The sequence below is a fragment of the Cheilinus undulatus genome, linkage group 2, assembly GCF_018320785.1.
Source record: "Cheilinus undulatus linkage group 2, ASM1832078v1, whole genome shotgun sequence".
NCBI classification, from domain to species: Eukaryota; Metazoa; Chordata; class Actinopteri; order Labriformes; family Labridae; genus Cheilinus; species Cheilinus undulatus.
This window is the reverse complement of record NC_054866.1, coordinates 24853983-24877595: the sequence shown is the minus strand read 5'-3', so window position 1 is coordinate 24877595 and position 23613 is coordinate 24853983. Positions and strand designations below refer to the sequence as shown.

Sequence of the window (23613 nt, the reverse complement as noted above, 5' to 3'; positions counted from 1 at the left end):
ACTACACAACTGCATACGATGTGAAATGATACATGACACAACAAAATTCCATAACATACCATATAGATATGATGATATGATACCACGTGATACTGTACGATACATTGATTCTGAATAAGTGATATTTTACTATTTACTTATTATCTTCTTTTCACAGCTTTCTGACATTTACATGCAGTCTCCCTTTCTTTTTTTACCCTGCTGCCAAATTCTTCTATGGCCTACAGTATTAATCTCTATTAATATCACTCTTAATCATGTTTTAAGCACCAGCATGAGGAGTAATGAAGTAATGAAACAGTGAGTCATAATAGCAGGAAAATCTGCATATAGGGCTTATTTAAATAACATATCAATGTTTGGCACAAGTGATCCAATAATGACACAACCATGGCTGATAGTGAAAAAAAAATCCTGAGCCTGAACTTTTTCCCGGGTGGGGGATGTATACATAGGAAGGCCAATAGCGACAAAAGTACGGGATCTGACAGCAAAATAGTAAAAGTCAATGGTTGCTAAATGACGTAACCGCCTAATTTGCATAATCAGCAATATGCATTTAATTCTAATGGACGCTGCAGGAGAGAGGAAAAACGTCATAAGAGAGAGAAAAACGTGAGTTAAAAGAACTTTAATATGTGTAGAACTACAAATGAACGTGCTTCTGTTGATTCTTGTTTTTATAACGTCACAATTCCAACCCTCCTCCCTTATCTGGGCTTGGGACAGGCAAAAATGACTCTAGAGATACTCTGGCAGAGTTACTTTAACTTTTATTTTTAGTTTATTATTCTATTTTTCTTAGAAAGTTAGTTTTCTTACATTTGGTTTAGTTTAAAAACTTATGGTCCACTTAAAAGCCTACACCAAATCCCAGTGAAACATTAACATTTTTGACCATACCACTTATTTTATATATATAAAGTCTTTATTAACAATTTTAAATTGACCAAAAAGAGACAATAGAAAAAACAGTCATGGGGCCTTCACAGCGCGATTAATTTGCAGTCTGGACATGGAAGCGTGAGCATCTCCTGCTCCGACTGCAGCTGAGGGGGACGCTGCACGAGGATTGGGCTGCCTTTGAGTGCTGTTGGATGGGGAGGGGCCGAACGCCAGCACCCACAGAGCAACAATGATGTGTGCTTTCATGTCAGAGTCTCCAAAAGTCTCCAGTAACACCAGAAAAAGCCTGTAGATTTGTCGCTAGTCACTTTTTTGAAAAAGAATCGCTAGAAGGGTCTGAAAACTCGCTAAATATAGCGACAAAGTCACTAAGTTGTCAACACCGGTAGGGACTCATTAGCAGTAGAATCACTGAACGGAAGAGCAGGAAATCAACCTAAGCTTTGTCTTCCGCAAGACCTGCCTCCGCTGTACTTCTGATTGGCTAGTAAGCCTAGTGTGACCCCCACTGTACTTCTAATACGCTAGTAGGCCTAGTGTGGTTGATGGACAGTGTCAGTTATCTTTACTGACTCGGGACTTGACATCAGGCTGTCCCCCATAAACAAGCTCACAAAAGTAGGTTTTTTCTCACAGCAGTCAAACGCCACCACGCCGGAAATCCAGCATGGTGCCAGAATACTATCACCCCTGCATAACACGAGTCAGTGTGACAGTATACTGCTTGTGATATTTAGTCCAACCGCTATTTGTGAACAACATTACACGCTAACTCTGTCTCTTTGTGTGGATTCCCAACTGTGTCAGCAAATTCTTCCTCTTTTTGTGATTCTTCTAATGTTTGTGCTTTATCTGTTCTTCAATATCTATAAGTGTGTAAATACCCCTTTCCACAGCCCTCTGGTCCAGCCACCATGAAAGGCTGCCGGTGCTGAGCAGTGAGCCACAGGGAGAAGCAGTGCAGACCTCTCTGCATGTCCGGAGTCTCAATAACTGGTAGTGTTTGGGTCTGAGAGAGCTGCTCCAATGTTAGACCTTCAGGACGCAAGAAAGCATAGGCTGCCAGCTGTCCACTGTCAAAGTCATAGTAGGTATCCAGTGGTTTTTTGGGGTCTGGTGGGCTTTCCCTAGCCCAGCTCAGCAACTACAGAAGTACAAAGCAAACGAAAGACATCAATCATAGTACTTGAAAGATGGCTCATGTATTTATTTTTTATAAGCTGAAGCTGTAAAAGAGTCACAATGGAAAATACAAGACTTCATGGTAACATTTCAGCTCAAAATAAACATTTTTCACAATCCACTCTGCCCAGATAAGAACAGAAGACTCCTCACCTCTTTTGCAAACTCTTGCCGTGTTTTGAGATTAAGGTTTCCTCCCAAACCTCTTAAAAGACCAACAATGAATTGACCTCTCTCTGTCACACCGTTGAGATGCGATAGGCCATTGAACACTGTACCCACCAGACTAGTCTCCACCACAAAATCATTCTGTTCAAAGAAGAGAAGAAGAGAAAGTTCATGAAAACAAGTGGAAAACAAATGAAACTTACTATGTAAGTGTTAATTTACTGAAAGGATATATGAGAGTTTACATCCGTAAAGGAGCATTACACAGTATATGTAGAGATATTTTATAAAGATGTCTTATTGCAAGATGAAGATAATGTAGTATGGTCAAAATGTTACCTGTTTGAGTACCCAGTCCAAAGCTCGTTGGAAGTAGTCTCCCAACCAGTTTTCTAGATTAGTGAGACACTCCTCTGGCTGACAAATCAACCATGACTTCACCAAAGCACCAACATCAATGTCCTCATCACTAAATATATGAGAATAGAAAATGAGACACCAAAAAAGCTGAAAAGGACAGAACTGAGTTGCCATAAAAGTCTAAATAAATGTCTACATAAGGTGACAGACCTGAGAAAGATCATGCCCATGCGAGATATTGTGGCTGGTGAGGCACAGCTGAGATCGTGGGTCTCAAACAAGAAGTTCACATTGGGTCCAAACTGGATACGTTCCCCGCTTGGCATTGTCAACAATCGATTGTCATCAAGCACAGAGTTCAGGCTCTCAATCCACTCTGGGTCAATATCCCCGTCACACACAATCCATGAGCTCACCTCTACACACAAAATTACATTTTCATGAAGATACATGTCATGTAAATTGAATGCATACAGTGCAGAGAGTAGCTAATGTAGACCATTGTAGCATAACTCTGTGTACCATTTTGACACTTCAAATTGTGCTTTTTTTAGTTACCCTGTGGTTCTCTGACCACATTCCTTGCACTATGTGTGAGGACACCGTCAGACCATTCTCTTGTATCCATGTCTATTTGTCCAAGCAGCTGTTGTCTGGGCATGGCCTTAGGATTCATTGTGTACTGCTTTACCTAAAAAAAAAAAAACATCATTTAAAGATAGAGTTAAAGTTATCCCCTGAATACATATTTGGAAAGTAATCCTCACTTAAGAGGTGTGGCTATTAAACAATGAGACTGCACTTATGAAGATGAAACCAGGTGTCACACTGAGTGTTATATATTAAAGGCTGGGTATTCACGCACAACTGCTGTAAGTTTCCAATAAGCGATGTCTTTAATTCACTGCTAGCCACTGACTGAAGTGCACGTGTTTTTGCTGAGGCATCAGAAAATAATTTCCAGCACTGCATGTTATGTGCACATGTGTATAAATGGCACAAACAATTTTTTAAGGCAGAGAGGATGTCCAAGACGATGCATGTTCTGGGGAACCATGCACAACAAAACTCCTGAAAACATTCAGCAAATTGATCAAATTGTTTAAAGTGATGAAAGTCTCAGTATAAGACTGAGAGCAGAAATGGTCTCCATTAAAAAAGAGACAGTTTGCATGAAAATTTGAACATGACAAAAGTGTGTGCCAAAGTCATCCCAAAACTTCAGACTCCTGATCAAGAGGAAAAACACAAGCACATTTGTGGAGACCTTTTTGAGCAAATTGAAGGAAATCCAATTTTTTTTTAGAAGTGATTACATGCAGTGAAGAAAGCAGAACAAAGCAAGTCCAAATTCAAGGCCACATTGATTGTTTTCATTGGCATTAAGGGTATAATTTTGAAGGAGTGGGTTCCAGCAGGGTCAACAGTAAATCAATCCTTTTACAAAAGGTTCTAGAAAAATTCAGGGAAAAAGTCTGAAAAAAGAGACCATAACTGTGGAAAAATGGTTTCAATCCTCATGAAGACATTGCGCCAGCTTACATTGCACTCTCAGTAAAGCAGTTTCTGCACCCCCCTCAAAAAATCACAGTGTTTGATCAACCATCCTATTTACCTGATCTAGCACTGTGTGACATTTTCTTTTATCATAAGATCAAATCTGTGCTCAAAGGAACACGTTTTGAGTCTGTGTCAGAAGTAGGGCTGGGCAATTAATCGAATTTTAGATCAAATCACAATATTACGCACTGCAGTTATCAAATCGCAGAAGTTGCAATATTTCTTTGACCTGAAATATATGTCAAAATAGCAGTTTAATAAATGTTTTGCAGCAGAGATGCTACACTACACATCATGCAACCCTTTGCAAAAAGTTCCTGCTTTCCTTCCTTTGTATTTGCTTGTCTGATTCAAAATGAGAAAGACATAAAATAATTATTCCCGTCATACAACAGTGACTCAAAATGATCACAATTAAACTGTTTATTCTTTGTATAATCTCACAAATATTGTTTATTATGAAATAAGATTATTTATTTCTTTTATGTTTAGAAATACACAAGATGAGGAACTTAAAAAATAATAGTACTTTAATTCGCAATATTTGGGAAAATATTGCAATTAGATTACTTTCCCAAATCGTTCAGGCCTAGTCAGAAGTTAAGAAAAGAACAACAGAGGTTCTGAGACAACCGTCCTGAGAAGACCTACTGCATGCACTGATCAGTGGAAGACCTGTATGCAGCGGTGGTGGATGCAGAAGGAGAGGATATTGAAGGAGTAAGGCAATGACAAGTGTTTATGTTCAATAAAATTGTATTACAGCATTAGCCTTGTTTTTAATAGCCAAACATCATATTGTTTATATGCAGCATTTCCCTTTGACTTCACAAGTTTCAAATTAAAAGCAAGCACGTTTTTTTCTCAGAAACAACTTCAGGCAGGCAGTTTGCCTCTTACTGACCATTTTCCCTGTCTTGCTGAGAGCAGCTCTTAGCATCCTCCAGAGTGTAGACTTCCCTGCTCCACTTGGCCCCACTATAACTACTCCCATGCGTTGTCTGAGCTGTTCGTTCAACTCCAATGCTTTCTTCAGCTGCCAAAAAGAAAAAAAAACACACACACAGTTAGTCTTTATGATTTCCACTACATTTGAACCGAGTTAAAAACACATTACTCAGTGTTTTTTTTTTTTTTAATTCAAAAATTTATAGAGACCTACTCAGCCAAATGCTGACTGCATGTTTATCATAAAAATAAACAAGTATATATTTGACTAATAAAGAAAGTTGTTCATACACACACACCTGGCTTGGTATGAGCTCAAGCCGTGCCTCCTTGTAGACTTGTTCCAGTGCATGCATGAGTATCTGGTCCTCCACATCAGTGAAATTAACCCCAGAGAAGACATCTCTCACAAGAGCATCGAACCGGGAACTATCTGCAAACGTCAGCTTGGACATGGTGTTCAATCTCAATGCCTGCACCACCAGACTGCTCTCCTGAACTGAAAGTAGATGAAAAAATTTATTTCATTACCATTTTAGCAGCAGAAGTGTGTGAAAAAAATAATGTAGGAAAAAATTTAATAACGCAAATAGTTTTGATTAAATTTAGTTGTAGAAAGAGTAAATACAGGCTTGAGCCAGGAAAACCAACAAATCACTGTGAACATGAACTTCATTATTGCAGACAAGCCCCTCCCTCCAGTGAATTAATGTAATAATTACCAAAACCCATCATGGTTTAAAGCTTAAGTAGTAATTTCTTCCTCCTTCCCAGTGATTTTAGCATTTCATTTGGGGAAAAAGGTGTTTTTTTATTTTTCACAGCCCGTAGGAACACTTGGCTGGACATCACACAGAGGCAAACAAAGAGAACCCAAGAGACTCATAGCCAAGACAGCAGTTGCATGTAGTGTGTGCAGAAGCATGTGTGTGCAGGACCAATAAAGGGCAAATGCTCTAGGAGACAGAATAAAAAGAGAGAGAGGAATGGCCTGAAGGAAATGCAGAGGGGAACTGAAGACAGTGATAGGGGGTAAAGTATTGAAAAGCAGCAACATGGAGGGGGCAGGCAGTGAGAGTCACAGGGCAGCAAGTGAGATGAGAGCAGCTTCGACAGGCAGGTATTAGAAAAAAGAGCTAACAAGAGGTCAGAAGGACAGGGAAGGAGGTGAAGAAAAAAGTCCTGAAGTGGTAAACAACAAAACTCTGGCAAATTGTTCGGGAAGAAGAAAATGGAGAAGGACAAAAGTACAGACAAGCCCATGGGAAGAAAAGTTTGAAAGTGGAGCATTTGAGCTAAATGTCAATTGACAGCATGCCTGTATTAGAGGATTTAGAGGGCAAGGACAACAGCAGGTGCTTAGAGAAAGTTCTGGTCAATAGATCCTCTTGATGTTCCAGTACACTCATGCATAGTGTTTCTGGAACTGCCTTCAAGGGATAACCGCACACAGAGACACAGATTATCCAAACATTTTGTTGTGTGACCCTGTTGGGTACAGGATAAGCATCTCCAAACCTGCCGAATTTTCCCTCACACCTTATCCTCTAATCCTTTCATCGCCTCGGCAGCTTTGTAACTCAAGGGTCAAAAGCTTACTATCCATAAAACAGTCTCAGCACTTCTCAGGGGACACATTTTGGGGTCAGCTGGACCAATCTACCAAAAGTTTTGCACAAAAGAAAGGTATTGGAATCTTTTATTGCTACTGTTTCAGGTAAATTATTAGCTACTACTACAAGCTAGTCTAATGACTTGTTATGACATGAATACATGAAGACTTGCTGATTAAAAGAAATGTTATATAGACACTGTGTATGAACTTCAGTGAGTTCTCGACTTTCTGCTGTTTCATTCATATGACACTTATACAGTAATAGGTATTCTGCTCTTGTGATACATTTATTCTGTGTCAGGCCATAACCAGTCAGGAGAATCAGGTGTGAGCATTCATTGTAATTGAGGAAATAATTTGCTTTCTGAATCACTGAGCAGAATGTTCCCTAAATTAAAGAAACAGACAGAGAAGAGAATAAGAGAAAGAATTCAAAAGTTATTTCTCAAATTAAAACTTTAGAACCACTGAGCTTTCTGGAGGTGCTTTGAAACTAATTCAATGTAAGAGTCACCTCCATACATTTGAATGAGGTGTCTTGTAAGTGAACAGCTGTGAGTTTATATTTTTTTGTGGTGAAATGGGCCAGTAACCTTAAATTTGTTATGATTACTGCTAGCGTGTTTAGATTTCAGATATCAGATCAGGTCTTGTCTTGAGTTTGTTTTTGCCAAAAATTTTGAAAGAATTATTCAGTTTGTCACATACTGTGAATAAGACAATTATATATGTAGAAAATAACAGAAATAGCGACAACTTGTAACTTTCAACAGTAACCAAATTCGCCCTATTTGTACTAAAGACATATCAGATGACCAGTTTTCCTTTCCATATTTCCATTTAGCAGCTTTCAGTGCTGAAACTTAAAGACTGTTAAAAAATCAGAAGAGCAAGACTCACAAATACACAGGGTACTTTGTGTGACTGATTGCTTGAGCATGTAATTATTGGTATATATTTTATGCTTACAAAAGAATGAACTTCTTAAACACATTGACAGTTCAAAATGGTGCTACACAGACAATTTATAGGATATGATAGTTGCTTATTTATGCCACACAACAGTGACAGTTTATATCATCAGCAACATTTGCACATGGGTCAGTTTTTCATGACAGAGTCTACAGGGCCAGATTTCAATATATTAAAATTAATCAAATAATGTATTTAATTTGAATATTATTGTTTTAATGTTCTTAAATTTCTGACAAATGTAATTTTCAGCTCTTAAAAGGGAGATCCGTCCCTTTGAAATGTAGCAAACCACAAGTGGGTGATTAATTTTGACTACCAATTCCCAGAGCTGTCTTGTTGTCAGTTGCTGACATTACTCGTGAGACTTTTTTGTCGCTATTCAGTTATCTACAAAATGTAAATATAACATTTTATGCACTATGAGATAGTTCTGATTGTCAAGATTCTGATCATGTTAACCATTTCAGGATGAAACCACCACAGCAGCCACAATTAATACATTTGCCAGGCTATGAACAAAAAAAAGCCATGACAAAAGTGACACAACTCACCACCAGAAGCTCTCCTGTACTCTCCTGACCATAATATTCCATTAAAAACAGTCCTGCTGCACCAGAAAGACTCCCCACATTCTAAATTAAGTTATTTTTTGTCCAAAAACAGGATTATATACAGAAAGATCTATGGACTGGTTTTGTATAATTTTAAATCTGCTATTGTTGTTCTCAACAGTCCACTGTATTTGCTGTAATAATGTTTTTTTTTTTTTTCAATTAAGAAAATTAAGAGCAGGTGTCTCTAGTTTGAAACAACTAGTTTTTTAAAATATTAAAAGCAGGTGTAAAAACACTTATTTTACGTTGTTTTGTCATCAGATTTGATCCTAAACTAGCTAAGGCTTCACGCTACAATCCAGTTGAGTTTTCAAGCTAATACCTCCCATCTACAGTCATCTACAGGCCTCTGTTACACAACACAAATTCAGAAGGGAAAAAAAAACATTTGTTTCGTATCACTCAATACCAGTAGCAGCTGCAGAGAGTCTTGACAGTTTTGGAAGACATTGTAGAGTGTTACCTTCCCAAAGACATCATGTCTGTTCTTGTACTCCAAATGGTCCAAACACAGTATTCAGTTTCATTGGGTGTTCCTTGTTAGATTTTTTTTTTTTTTTACTCATTTCACTTGGAATTCTAAGAGGTTAAGAGCAGTATCTCGTAGTCCTGGTTAAATATCCACTTAGAATAGCTGAAAGGTGGATTTCTGTAAAACTCAAAAGTGAAATCATTCTCAAAGTTGTTTCAGTCTCAATTGTAGTTTGGGTTGTTTTAATAGCTGTTGGACTGAAAAAAGGATACTCGATATACCAAAATAGATTTTTTTTCCTCCTCATATTTCTGAATTTAGTCATATTCTTGGGGCGCGATGAGACCCTCATTCCACCTGTTGATGAGCACTGGTAAATGCATATTGGCCAATAAATTAAAAAGAATTATAGTTAATAATTAATTAAAAACATCTTAACATTAGTTTAAACACTAGACTAGAGTACATATGTGTGGTTTCACAATTTGTTTCAAGCACTATTTGTATGGTTGTTGTTAAAAAATAGAGAGTGAAACACTCTTAAGCTCCATATCAACACAGTTCCTTTATTTTAGGCCATAGACCTTTGATATTATTTTTATTTAAGGCTCCACTGATAGGAGCAACCAATCAGGGTACTTTGTCCAAACTATATCAGCCCTTCCTCTTTCTGGGTGAAACCGTCCCATAAAAATGAACGACTGTCGTTATTTTTTAAATGACATATACTATATCTACTGTATGCAAAGCTGCACCTCTTAAACATGTTCATAAATGAATAAATAACTGAATTAAAAAAAAAAGGTGAACTGCTGCAAAAAGCTTTGATCAGGTTACATATCTGAAGTCTGCTCATTCAGGCATGTCAATGGACCAAAAAGAGCACATCCAGATTTTGTTTTGTGTGACATGTATTCAGCCCTGCTCTAATATAGCAGTTTCTAGCTTGTGATTTCATTTGTTGCTGAGTATTTTAAACTATTTTTTCTGCACAAGTCCCATTTATACAACACCCTCTCAAAAGATAGATGTCAGCACCATATGTATTTTGTTGTGCAGCTTTGTTTCTCCAGTGGAATTTATGGCACTATGTACTGTTGGCAGCAATAAATATGACTGTAGGTCATGGCCAAAGAAGCACCCACTCTCTCAAAACTTGCTTGTCATGCTCCACTACTGGAAAAGTAAAAATGCCTCACAGAAATATTGTACCATAAAAAAAAAAACAAAAATAGCCAGAGGGATTCTTACTCTTGTCCTTGTCATGACTCCTTCTCTGCTGCTGAAGAAGACTCCCACAGGCCTTCAGCACTGTTTTCAGAGCACGCAAACCCCAGTCATAGTGCTGCTGGGGGGTCAACAGCTCCCTGGACACAAAATAAAGGGACATTTTCACACATGCTCACTCACTCTGAACTGACTGTAGTATTGGCTGTGGTGCTAATGGGCAGAAGATGCAGGATAACTCATCCAAAAAATCAATAGATGGCAATAGACTGTAGTTTTGGTATATAGATTCAAATAAATTTTACAACAGCAGTAGGATACAGCAAAAAAACTCTTAGGTGTAATAGGTGTTGAGAAAAGTAATGAATGTATTATTATTTTCCTAAAACCTGAACATACCTAGCCAGGTTAAAGATTGCAACCAATTTTCTGCCTAATATTTCTCCATTTTTGAAGCCCTCAGAGTAGAGGATGACCTCCGCAATGAGCTCATTGTCCGGCCGGCTCATGGCAACAGGCCTGAAAAGCTGCTTCAGGTTATCAGGAAGTTTCTGTCTGCCTCCGTAACCTTTTCCTGCTGGGTTCAGTGTGATAAAAACCCCAGAGTTTGGGTCCAATTCCACCTGGAGGATAAAAAGAATGAAAAATATTGCTTGTTGAAAAATGACCCAACCAACTCTATAAAAACTGATGAAAAATAATGATAAATAGACAAACTGGTTTGACAGAAAGGTACGCTCTGAAAGTTGAAGGAACATTGCATTGTATATTGAAAAGAATGTAATTACAGGCAAAATCATTTAAAAAGCAGCAGAAAGATATTAAAACATTAAAGCCTGGGTGACTATTTATAGTTTACTGAAAGCCTTTTTGATTTTTTATTTACCTCTGAACCTTATTGTAATCAATTCTAAAAATGAACTCTAAAGAGAGAAAAGAAATCTGGCGTCAGTAAGCTAAAGCTGCACAACATTAGCATTGTAGTCAAGTGAATATAATTTTTTAGGAGGCTTTTGCCTTTCTCCTCGATATTCCCCTTTAACGCACCGCAAAAAATAAACAGGGTTGTCAACATATAAGGAGAGTAGCTTTGACATATCTTTCTTTCAAAATCTACCTCATTATTTCTCTTTTTTAAAAGTCGCCTACCAAACCTTTAACATTTTTTCTTCTTCTGTATTGTCTGACCTCTTTTCCAAGAAGTTCACATGTGTTCTTGTGATGTTTAAGGGAGTCTTGAATGGCTTGGATCTGCATGGACACTGCAGACAGCACTGCCTCCTCCAAGCGATTAAACTCATCAAAGCAGCCCCAAGCTCCACACTTCACCAAGCCCACAAAGATCCGTCCCATTGACTTCACATCAATACCCTGAAAAAAAACAGGTGCAGACCTCTAAAAAAGAGCTTCTAATATGCTTGTGGATATTTTTGTGGACAAAAAAATTAGTCTTTTTAGACCTTGTCAAAAAGCTTTTTCTCTATACCTCATCACAGTTGAACACCAACACCTGGCGTCCAAACAGTCCCCCCAGGGCTTTGACAGACTCAGTCTTGCCAGTGCCAGCAGGCCCGTAGGGGTTACCCCCAAGCCCCATCTTCATGGCCTGGGTCAGGGTCAGGTAGCACTTATCAGTCAAGGGAGTGTGCACCAGCTTTGCTGCATTCCCCTGGGACATAGGAGGGGGAGAATGGAGGATAAAGTGAGTAATAATGAGAGGCAGGGAGTAACAGAAACGCACTAAGGAGGAGTGAGAAGGAAGTAAAGATATGTGGAGTGAGGAAAGAGTGGAGAGGAAGAGAGCCAGTAGAGGATAAAGGCAAACAGGCAGAAGCTGGATTAAGAAAAGAAGGAATGAAAAACAAATAAAAGTAAGGGAAAGAAAATTAAAATGACTGAGACTGTCTAGCTTGTGTTTTTTAAGAAACTGCACAGGGAAAATTAAGCAGGGAATCTCCTTATTTGAGCTTAAACAGTGCCCCCAAGAGGCGAAAAGTAGTAAGTTCAACTACTGTTAATTCCTGGAGCACAAATAGTATGTTTCTCAAAGCGTTTAGTATCCTATACCAGACTCTTACTCTTACAGACGTCAGATCAATGTATTTTAAGAACTGTGAAAGCATCAGGGGAGTTTGTAAATCCAAACATGTTATCCACACCTCAGCATTAGTTGGGTTAAACAAAGCATGTATGAAAATTTAGCAAATATTTTGAGACTAGAGTGATCCAAAAATTGACTTTAGTATGTGTTACATGATAATTACCATAGTTTGGCTAAATTAACTCCATGCATGAGTACTTCTAACCTTCATTTGTACTTCATTTGTTTATGAACTGCAGTGTGAAAACAAATAATGCAGGCAGAATTTGATGAAAATGGAAGTATAACAACAAGGAGAACAGTTCATCATAAAATGAAATAATAAGATAGTAAATTATTCTCAAATTAAGGGAATTATCCAACTCAGGCAAGTCATTCATCAGCTATCTATTATATTAATTTACCACATAGATGATTTAACTTCAAATTAATTTCAAAACTTTTAATCTTTTCTCCCTTTAACGTTACACTGGTTTACTTTGAATAAATTGTAATAATAATTTTGGACTATCACAGATAATATTTGATTCATGAATTTCAAACAATCAGAGAAAAAAAATCTTGGATACATATTTACTGCAGCTAAACAAGCATCACAGTGAGTTGTGGACTTTTCATTTGTTCAATTAAACAAAGTGAAACGGATCAAACTCACCTGGTATTCATATGTATAGCTGAACTGTGCATCCACCATGTGTATGACACAACATTTATCTGGTCCCATGTAGAAGCGAAGCTGCTTCTTCCAGGCCCAGGCATTAGGGCTGGTAATCCCTGCCTGGTTCAGCTGCTTCACCACACTGATGTTGTGGATAATGTCAAGAATCAAAGCCTTTAGCTTCAGCTGCAAGACACTGGATTCTGTACAGGAAGACATAGATGAGTACCATGAGGGGGAGAACTGGTAAAGTAAGTCATAGGCCAGAGGGTTAATGAAGGAACGTATTTGTAGATGCAGTAAAATCAGCACATCATTTAACAAAGCCAAATTCATTTACCAGCTGATATTCAAAAATTCAAATACATGGGGTAAACAATAGCGCCTGTAAACAGCATACTGCTTAGTGAACCTTGACAGAGTACAGTTATACACTAAAAAAAAAAAAAAAAAAGTATGTAGTCTTATTCATCCTTTTGATAAATTACCTTATTTTAAATAAATATTCTTATTGAGGTATCTCAAACTTTAGACATAAATGACTTTGCTTTATTGTTCCTGTCTCAATAGTTCCCAGAGGTCATGAGTTAAGTTGGCACTCTTGTTGCTGATTTATGTAGATAGAAGGCAGATCATTTTGGACAAAGGGCAATAGCATTTATGTCTCCATTAAAGAGTATCTTTCAGTTGTAAGGAGAGTTGTCTCAAGTAATAATACAGAACTGCATTGTTAAATAAGCAAAAAATGGAGAGACTCAGAGTGAATAATCTAAACCACTCAGAGATATTCTGGAAAGTTGATATTAACAACAAAGCTTCCTAAATAAATTTAAATGACTGCACAAAATGCATACAATTTGGAAAGAGTTATTTTTAGCTATCTGATATTATTCTCAATAAGAAAGCAAGTGAAAAAATAACTACACTATCAAGTGTAAAAAGGGCCCATACATTTAAAAAAAACTGTTTTAAGGAGAAAGTGGGAGAGTATATTTTTGGGTTTGAGCTTCTGATGTCATTTTGCTGTTTGTAACGACCATGTGCTTGGTGGCCCTTTGGATGCCTCATAGGACCTCATCAGTGATGTCAGCCAAGCCAAGGATGTGTAAAAAAAAAAAGCTTCGCAAAATGTTCGTCATCCTATCTTGCCTCTGTGCCAAAGGAGAAAAAGCTCCCGCTTCCATTCTGTCTAATGGCCCTTTCATTTAGACTGGGAAATAAGACTGTCCTACCTGCCATTTCTTAAGCTTTTTTAATCAGCACTGCCATTCCAAAGCATCTTTAACCTACCTGTTTGTTGCTAGTGAGACATGGAAATGGGTACTAATTGTAAATGGGAGAGGTGTAAATGCAAGAAATAAAAAATTACCAGCATTACTAATACAATAGTTTCCATGACATTGCCATGCATAAATAAATAGAATGTTAAAAAAAGTAACATAAACCATTTACTTTATAAAGAAAATGTGGCACAAATGGAGCATGCTTTGCTTAGATAAAAAGATTTTCATTACACAGACATAGAAACTTAGAAAAATAGCCTGTGAAATGCTGCTGCTATCAGAGTTCTTCTCTAAGGGATACATGATAAACCTTGGCCTAAATTTGAAGGTCATTTTAACAAATTTAAGAGCAGTTAAGAAAACACAGAACTATAACAGCCATATATTTAGTTGCAAGTGGCTAAATTAGCCCATCAGCAACTGCATCGGCACTATTAAAAGGTATTGGCTATCTGCAGCCTCTTGTGTCTGAATGACTATCAAGTGATTCCAACAAGAGCAGTCAGTGGCATTAATCTTTCAGTTTTTAGAAATAACCCAAGATCTTGATCAGAGCTCAGTCCTCAACAACACAGAGGGAGTTTAATAGAGGAACAAAAAGCAAAAGTCAAGTAGCAACTGTTTATAAAGACAGCTAGGCAAGCTCTGTGAACTAAAATGATCAAGAATAAAATCAAACTGAGCAAACTAAAGCTTTAGGCAACACTCTAATGCAGACACAAGTACAGGGTAAAGAGCAACTGAACATCCTAAACTTTAGGGTTTGCACAACCAAAGCTATTTTACCCTCTCTTGAGCAAATAGTATCTCAGAAACTGTGTATCAACATGTGATGCATGCATTTCCATGAGTAAAGAGCCCCACCTGTGTTAGTGTGATCAGGGCTGGTGTCCACTGTAGTGTAGTGCTCTAATTTGGCATTGAGCTCCAACTCCAGCTGCTGCAAATTTTGCTCTCTTAGAGCTCTTTCCACATCCTCAGTAAACTGGATTTGTTCAGCCAAACACAGAATCTACAACAAAAACAAGAAACGTCAGATGACAAATAATGTGTTTTGACTGAGAAAACCTGTAATTTCACAGTCTAGATTACAAATGACATATAGGTCTTGGAACATTTGGACACATGTAGTTTTACTACAAATTGAGCTGCACTACTTAAAAGCATCTGGTAATTTTCAGACAAAAATGAATTGGCTTTGAATAAAAGCTTGTGTTTACCTGGGAAGGGTAGCGTGAGGGGTCAATTGCTCCTTTCTTTGCTGCTGACAAACATTCAAAAAGCAAGTGCTTCAGAGTCTCCTTCATTTCCACAGACAGCTCACTTAACCACGCCTAGGAAAAAACCCCAAAAACAAATCATGCACAGCAATAAAAACCTACACCCCAACATTTTTGAAAATACATGTTCTTTTCCAAGAACACTGAAACAACCACATCATAAGTAATGTTCCCTCTCATTTTTAAAACTCCTGAGCATACATTCAACTCCTCTCAGCAAGCACTTCAGCAACTGTGGGCAACATCTGACTCATACCTTATGTCCACATGGCAGCGCCATGGCATCATCTCTTCATCCCAAATATCATTACAAGTGACTGTAACTATAATGATTAATGATCATTATTCAAGTCACGAATTTCAACATTCATCATTTCATTCATTCATTCATTCACCACCCACTCTCAGTTTGAGCCACAATTTTGATGTCTGGAAATCCTGTTTCACAATCCTTTGAAATGTAAAAGAAGCCATTGATTCCAACTCTTTCCTGGTCTGATGAGTAGATTAATATGAACAGTTTAATTCTTTAAGGGACCATATTTACATAAAAACAGCCCTCCATTTAATGTTAAAAATTCTTGAAAATTGTTTATTAAACAATAGGGTATTTGAACATTACATTAAAGGGGACATATTATGCAAAAATCACTTTTTCAGGCTTTTCTAACAAAAATATATGCCCCTGGCCTGTCCACAATTCCCTCAAGTACCAGAAAAATCCATTCCCTCTCCCCTCTCTTTCTCCACCTTTCAGAAAATGTGTGCTGAAACAAGCTGTTCTCAGATTTTAACCCTAGTGACCTCGCATGGGGAGTAACCACCCGCCCCCAGGTTGGGTTGGCCCACCCTCACTTGGAGGAAAGTTTCGCCCTCCTCTACTGATCCTCTCAGCAACCAGTTAAGATGCTGGATAGCTCAGTGTGTTACCCTACTGACTATGGTCTAGGAGATTGATGGTTTGAATCCGAGTCAGATCCTAAACTTTGGACAAAAGTGTCTGTAACATCAGGAGTGCCACATCCATTTCCTGAGAGGGGTGTGGTCAGGGGCGGAGTCAGACAGTTCATTCACATTTAAAGCCACAGACACAGAAACAGCTCATTCTGAGAAAGGCTGAAATAGAGGGTTTTTAGACATGCAAAAGTCCTATTCTGGAGTGTTTTTTCAAAAACAAACTTCACAGGCATGTTTTGGGGACCTCTGATACCAAAAAAAACTTGTCTTAAAAGGGTAAAATATGTCCCCTTTCAGTTAACATGTGGGAAAGATTTAATCAGCTGTTTTAACTTTCATTACTGTCATAAATAAAATGAAAAAAAAAAAACAGAAAAGTTTAAAGCACAGTTTATATTATATATAAAAAAATTTATATACACATATTATTTTTTTTGTTTTGTTTATGTACAACAACAAGCAACAAAGGTTTTAACCATTCATGCCATTAAAGCATATTTTGAACATTTGAACATTAAAGCTTCACTCATTAGCTGAAATATTATGAACTCCTGTAGAAGTGTTCTATCACTGACTCTTGTCTGCCTCTGTCTCTCACTGCCCTGCTGATCAGTTATTAGGATTTAAGAGATTTTAGGATGATTTTTTTAATAATGTTAATTATCAAAATAGAGTAAATCTAGAATATTTCTTGCAACCTGGCACGAATCAAATGTTTTAATTTCATAGGTTTAATCATTAGGGTGTATCACCATGATAAACTATAGAAGTGGAATGTTAATAAAACGATAATTTAACAGTCTGCAGCTCGCTAAGAAGGGAGAGAGAGCAGGTATTCTAATAGACAGCATTAACGCACATATGTGCCATGGTCAGGGAAGAGCTTTAAAGCAGGGGAAAAGTTCAGTCCGGCGTTGAATCCTTTTCTCCTCTACAAACAGAAGCTTCAGGTCTACACCACCAACATGTTAGCTTGTGTTTTTCTGTGAGTGGCATTAGAGTTTGCGTTGCTGTGTGAATGACATGAAGCCCAAAGTGTCTGTGCAAAGATGCATGACGGACACGTCGATAGACTCAGTCACATGGCAGTTATTTCAGGAAAAAAATTCCCCCTTTATGTCTAAATCAGCTTCAATGAAACAACCTTATTCACACACACTGGCACTAACAGCCAAGCACAGTTAGAGGGAGGTGGAGATTCTGACACTGATAAATTCAAGTCACCCAACTGGCTCACTGAGGTACCCTTCGCACCTGGAATCCAACCATATTCGGCAGGTGTCAATATCAAGCCCTGCCATCAGTGTGTTGGCTTTTGCATTATGTGGTAGTCACACTTTACATCTCTCACTTATGAGGCCCCCCTTGTAGCCCTGGGCTACAGTACTGGCTAGCCTGTGCATTAATGCACCTTTGTTCACAGCGGATATTGGAAAAAAAAAAAAAAAGCAGTGAAAATTTGTTGGGGATATTTGAGTGCGCAACTAAGCCGTAGAACACCTCAGAGGGAACAAAGATCATGAGTACAGAACATTAAGTTCCAAACAAAAATCTGAACAACAGCTTTACCTCCACAAGGCTGGAGATGTGTACAAGGTTTCTGAGTGGGACGACTTCTCCCTCCAGAGAACACATGGCGACAATATTCTGACACTGGTCATCAAACACAACACTGTGAATACCTGCAGAGATAGTAGACATGCAACCAAGCCTTCCATTCATTTAGAATATGCTGTGTTAAAAGTGATAGTAGAAGAGAGAGAGCAGGTCAAAATGTACCTTGGCAGAAAAACAGGACATAGCATAGGAGAAAATGATTCAAAAAATAAAAAACAGACATTTCTGACCTGCAAAAAGTTTCTTGAGGTGTGACTGGATGACAGCTGGGTTGGTTGCCTGACCAAGAATCTCTAACAGATCATCATCTCCTATGAAATAGAACCTGGGGAAGGCAGAGCGCTTCTCCTGCAACAACCACATACAACAAAATGTTTGAAGTCCTAGTTTCATAAATCCAGACTTTTCATACAAAAACCCTATGTGAGTTTACCTCGAGGAACTCATTAAGTGACTTTTGGCAGCGCTGCAGCTGATCCAGTAAGGTGACAAGTGAGTTTCTGATGCCGGCTCTTGAGCTCAGAGAAACAACTCTGTTGTCTCTCTGAATGTCTGACATAATAGACCTGTTAAACATCAAAAAAATAAAACAATGATTTACCATATCAGGCAAAAGAATTATTTCCAAGTGTCACACTTAATATCAGCCACAATAACTAAAAAAATGAACATTTGCAAAACAAAAAATTATAAACATCAGTGCATAAAGACCATTGATGAATACAAAATTTTAGCTTAATTTTTAGGCTGTGATAACAGCATCTGATGACAGTGCTTTATTTCAGACAGTGAATCTCCTGGAGTTGTGGCATTGATCTTACGACCACTTGGTCATAATCTGACAATCATGTTTAGCCTGCAGAACACCTGAGACAAAGCGCATAAGCTGTACATGTGTAATCATGCAGCCAAACACACACTACCTGAAGTCTTCATCAACTCTTTTGAACCGGGCCTCTTCCCGGGGCAGTGCCCCTCTCCCAAAAATCGGCTCCAGATATACCCAACGCCTCTGGATGGTATTCAGATTGAGCAGGTATTCGTCTAAGTCTGACAGACGAACTTCCCACAGACTGACCTGGAGAATAAAATAGCTGCTTTATTGTTATTGTGTTTATGGGTGATAATCTGTTACAGATTTGTATAGGAGGGTAAAAAAACAAATATCAAAAAGCATGCACCTAAACACGACAGCAGCAGTTAGCTTAGATCAGTGTATCTCAACTAATGGGTCAAGGGACAAAGTGGGCCACAGAGCTGTTTTCAGTGGGTCATAAATTTGTCTTAGAGTCTTGTTAGAGCTACTTTAAGTTCCTTTCTTTAAGTTTTTGATAACGGAAAGGAAATGAAAATTGCTTCCCAGATTTTTTTTCCTAAATTTACCAACACTCATAAGAGATTTTCTCGATTATTTTAAGGATACCTAGGGTAAATTTCTGGTATTTTTTTTTAGATTTCTTAAAAAAGTTTTCTTCAGGTGTTTCTCTTTTGGTACTCCTCTCTAGAATTTTTCCTCTAAATCTAAGATAATTTCTGAAGGAACAATAAACTTTCAGGACTTTTCTCAGAAACTTACTGCAATTTTTAATGGAAACTTTAGGAATTATTGTAAAAAATGAAAAGTGTTTGAATTTTTTTCTTTTTTTTTACAAGTAAAACTTCTTTTAATCTATCCTGGAAATCGTATTCTTTATTCTTTATATTTTATGTCAGTCTCTTTGTTCTGTCCCATTTCTATCTTGGGTCAAAACAGTTTTTATCAAATATATCCCATTAATTCAGAAATATACCAGACATTTGGGTCTTGAGTTGTCATAATGGAACCTGTGGTGGGTTCCAAGGTTAGACCAGTTGAGAACCACTGGTTTAAGTTATGTAAGCACTGCACAGAAATTGTTGAGGACAGATTGATTACTAAGGTAATAAATAAGTTGATATGTAAGCAAAATAATGAATAAAATTAATAAGAGAGTATGCAATGATAGAAGCTTTTGAACTGACCTTGTCTTGAAAGCAATGGTAGTAGGGAGAGTCTTTCAGAGACTGAAGTAGACAGCGGTTATCTCCCACCTGGATGGGAACAAAGTTGTAACAGAGCAGACATTTGAATGGATTGTGCTTTGTTCTACAAAATTGGAAATAAGGATGCCTTAAAGTGCTTAATGAAGATTTCCTAATATCTATCAATGATATGTTGGTAACAGACCAGTTTCTATCAAGAAAACATCTAGTTTAATTGATGCAATAAAATCTTGGAAACAAGTGTTATGTTTAAAACGCTCAAAACTCAATCACAATCCTTTGAGTGAATTAAACATAGCACTAGTTTTCAAAATTTTATTGTTTCAGCTAAACTAGATGTTTTCTTGATAGAAACTGGTCTGTTACCAACATATCACAGATGATATTAGTTGTGATGGATGATTGTTAGATTAAAAATATATTATTACACAGTAACACTTCCTTCCGATTATGGTGGATCCCTTTGATCATTATATGTAGGTTATGGAAAAATATTGGTTAATAAAATTACAATCAGTTTGAACAAATTGTATTTCACATTACCAAAAAAGTTAAAGTGTCCATCTGAGGATATTCCTGACTCTTTGTGACATTTGGCACTCTGTGGTGTGAAATGTGTTTTCATATAGAAGGTAGGGCTACATTTGATTTTTCCTTGTGCCTACCTGGTTGACTATATCCTTCCAGTCCTTGATGAGGGTGAGAGGGCGTTTGTTGCTGTCTATGTACTCTGTGAGGTTGAAGGTAGCTGCAGCCCCCCAAACATCCAGCTCCCTCAGGGCTTCTCTGATTGTTACTTCTGCCTGAGCTCGACTGTTCAAGTCCTGATTGTAAACACAAATACATAGGAACACAATTTGTGTTCAGTGATCACTGTTTTACATTTTTTACAACAGTTCAATACATCATAAATACTGATTTGTATTGCTTCTCTTGGGTTACTGTTAAAAAAATTCCACCTCTGTCCACAAAGGGGTGTTGCTGAGTTCTGGAACTGGCAAAAAAGGTCAAACAGGCAAAGAAAATCTAAGACAAATAATCGTCTTAGTATGCCTTGAGAAAATGTTTAAATAGATTTTCCCACAATCATCTCAACATAACTACAATTTAAAAGTACAATAGTTGTGCAGTATGGCTCATGTCTGCACTCTGATTGATGTCTGTTATGTCTTAGTTTGCATGGCATCTCATGACGTCTACGTTTTGTTTATACTGATGTTGATAAATTATTATCTCATCCATATTTTTGGTTAGTTTTTTGTAAGTGTTGGATTCTGCTGATGCTGTCTGCCTGTCACATTATGTCTTCTTGTCTTGGGTTTGTTGCTTTGTTTTCTGTTTGGTTTTGCACTTGTCAAAGCACTTTGTAAACCCATGTTTTTAAAAGTGCTATACAAATAAAGTTATTATTATTAATATTATTATTAATAGCTGAATTCAAACATCTGAGTACTGAAGATCAGATCAAAAACTGAATGTTTTACAGACTTTACTATTTGTTAATATTCTTGAAACTGGATTTATTCATAAAATTTCTCATCACTTCAGGAAGTTCTCTCAAAATCCACATCCATATGAGATGTTAAACAAATGAGACCATTCAATACAGCGAAAGAGCTGTTGAGCTTCCAGTACTACAGCATCAAATTTTCATTAATGATGTTAAGAACTCTGATTAGAACCTTGGCAGTTAGGCACAATGCCATTCTAAGCATTACGAATTAAATGTCAGACCTTGGAGTCTAACCTCTTTATCACTACCACTGTTAAATAAATTAGAAGAGTTGAATTTGTATATGATTCATTTTGTTTTAGAGTGGAACAATACTTTCTATTGAAATATTTTAATATGTTCGAATCATTAGCCCCCCCCCCCCCCCCCCTGCATTCCTTAATGCTCAAATTTTGATCCTTTACTCAGATCTGATCTTTTTGTCTGGGTGTTCACACTGCAGTCAAATTCCAAAACATCAGATAAGTATCCACTTAAGTATTACATATAAAAAGGGCCTGAATCTGATACAAAAATGACAGATTCAATGTGACTTAAGCTGTTCACACTGTTGGGAAAAAATAGACACAAGTCACATATGAGTAAAAAAAGAAACATCTGATTTGAGCCTTTTTCAACAACAGTGCCAGCATAGCCTTACTCTACTTGGTTCTCAGAAAAATCCGGTGTTTTTCTTTAGATAGATCATCCTTTCCAGTTAGCTCAGTTTTTAAGAGTTTTGGCAGGTTTTCCAAATCTTTCATTTCCTTTTTTGTTGTCTTGCCATGGAGCTTGTATAGCTGACAATTTCTCCTGTGATGTGTGCCTTGAAGACTTCCCCTCTTATACTGGCACTAGTTTAATCTGTAGTTAGTTCCAAAATGGTATCAGTTTTAGTTTCGATGTATTGAACAAACTCTAGGTTTTGCAGACATATCACCAGAAACCAACATATAGGGGAGTAATGAGATAACTTTTTTATATAGATATTTAATGAGGTGGCAGAATGGTCACTTACTATACTTTTGTACCAGCAGCTTTTCTGTCTTTGAAAGAAGTCCCTATGAGAAACTAATCAATATGAGAGCCAGATTTACATATACTTGAATGGCAAGAATATTCTATTTTACATGGATTTTGTTCTCTCTAAATGTCAATTAGATTTAAATACTCAAAGTTCTGTAGCATAGTTTTTTTCATGTTGCATGTACTTGACCATGCCATCTATTCCATATCAATTCCGTATCTGAAGTTGTAATATGTGAATCTTAAGGAAAATTAGCTCTAAATTAAGCTGCTTAATGTGGTTTATAGCCTGTTTTAATGTGGTTAGCTTCTTTAGTCATAATGCATTTCAACTTACACTGAAGATGTTCTGAGTTTTTGATTGTTCCAAATATGTCAGTCATTCATGCGTAGGAGGAAGAAAGTATCACTGTTTTTTTACGGCCGCAACACCCATCAACAAAAATGTATTGACCTCTTAAACCCCACTCCCTCACTCAAAAGAAGAAACGGGGGCTTCTGAGGATCAGCTAAACCATGTCATCCCATCATCAGATGCTGTGGTGGTGGTGGTGGTGTCAGTCAAACATGCACCTTTGTAAATCTTAGAACATAAATGCTCAAACCTTTTAATATGAGAATATGATCACATTAGTAGCCGAACTATATTCTCTATAAATTTGTGTAGAAACAAGCAAATACTGCATCAACACATGAAATCGAATTCTTGCTGCTGCCCTCTAGAGTCTCTTTGCACCTACTGTTGTTGTTTTGGTTAGATCACACCTTTTGTTTAAATCACAATTCAGAAGCAAAACATGATCAATGAAGAGAAGCATGTCTCTATAAAACCGTGTGCCACTCAGGAGGAGCACTTCTGATATCCTTAAAACCTTCGGTGCTCATGGTAGGAAATACTTCAAAAAGGGCGGGGGGCTAAAGACAAAAAAAGGCATATATGATCCAGCTCTTAGCTCTCAAGATGGTTTAAAAACATAAAGGCCTTTAATTCATAGGGGCTAGAAACATTAAACATGCACCACCATGAATGAACTTTCCCCTCACTTCTCCTGAGTGGCAGGACTTGGATTATTTAAACCCACGTTTCTATGGTCTTCTGTTTTCCTCCTTTATGTTAATGTGTTTGTTCAAGCATCTATGAGCGTGCTTC

General features: G+C 37.5%; 1 protein-coding gene across 4 annotated transcripts in view; it reads right to left on the bottom strand.

Moving 5' to 3' along the window:
• LOC121519720 (cytoplasmic dynein 2 heavy chain 1) overlaps nucleotides 1-23613 on the bottom strand; it is a 165317-nt gene that overhangs the window by 116932 nt on the left and 24772 nt on the right. For all 4 annotated transcript variants that reach the window (XM_041802555.1, XM_041802574.1, XM_041802583.1 and 1 more), the window contains exons 28-47: nucleotides 20611-20769; nucleotides 19925-19993; nucleotides 18847-19001; nucleotides 18357-18489; nucleotides 18154-18271; nucleotides 17876-17988; nucleotides 15290-15403; nucleotides 14934-15081; nucleotides 12784-12989; nucleotides 11514-11696; nucleotides 11216-11398; nucleotides 10427-10650; nucleotides 10052-10167; nucleotides 5424-5623; nucleotides 5081-5212; nucleotides 3175-3307; nucleotides 2827-3034; nucleotides 2596-2725; nucleotides 2242-2397; nucleotides 1791-2050 (exon numbers count right to left, since the gene is read on the bottom strand). In XM_041802555.1, coding sequence (XP_041658489.1) covers nucleotides 1791-2050; nucleotides 2242-2397; nucleotides 2596-2725; nucleotides 2827-3034; nucleotides 3175-3307; nucleotides 5081-5212; nucleotides 5424-5623; nucleotides 10052-10167; nucleotides 10427-10650; nucleotides 11216-11398; nucleotides 11514-11696; nucleotides 12784-12989; nucleotides 14934-15081; nucleotides 15290-15403; nucleotides 17876-17988; nucleotides 18154-18271; nucleotides 18357-18489; nucleotides 18847-19001; nucleotides 19925-19993; nucleotides 20611-20769 — 3140 coding nt within the window. The remainder of the gene's footprint in view (nucleotides 1-1790; nucleotides 2051-2241; nucleotides 2398-2595; nucleotides 2726-2826; nucleotides 3035-3174; nucleotides 3308-5080; nucleotides 5213-5423; nucleotides 5624-10051; nucleotides 10168-10426; nucleotides 10651-11215; nucleotides 11399-11513; nucleotides 11697-12783; nucleotides 12990-14933; nucleotides 15082-15289; nucleotides 15404-17875; nucleotides 17989-18153; nucleotides 18272-18356; nucleotides 18490-18846; nucleotides 19002-19924; nucleotides 19994-20610; nucleotides 20770-23613) is intronic.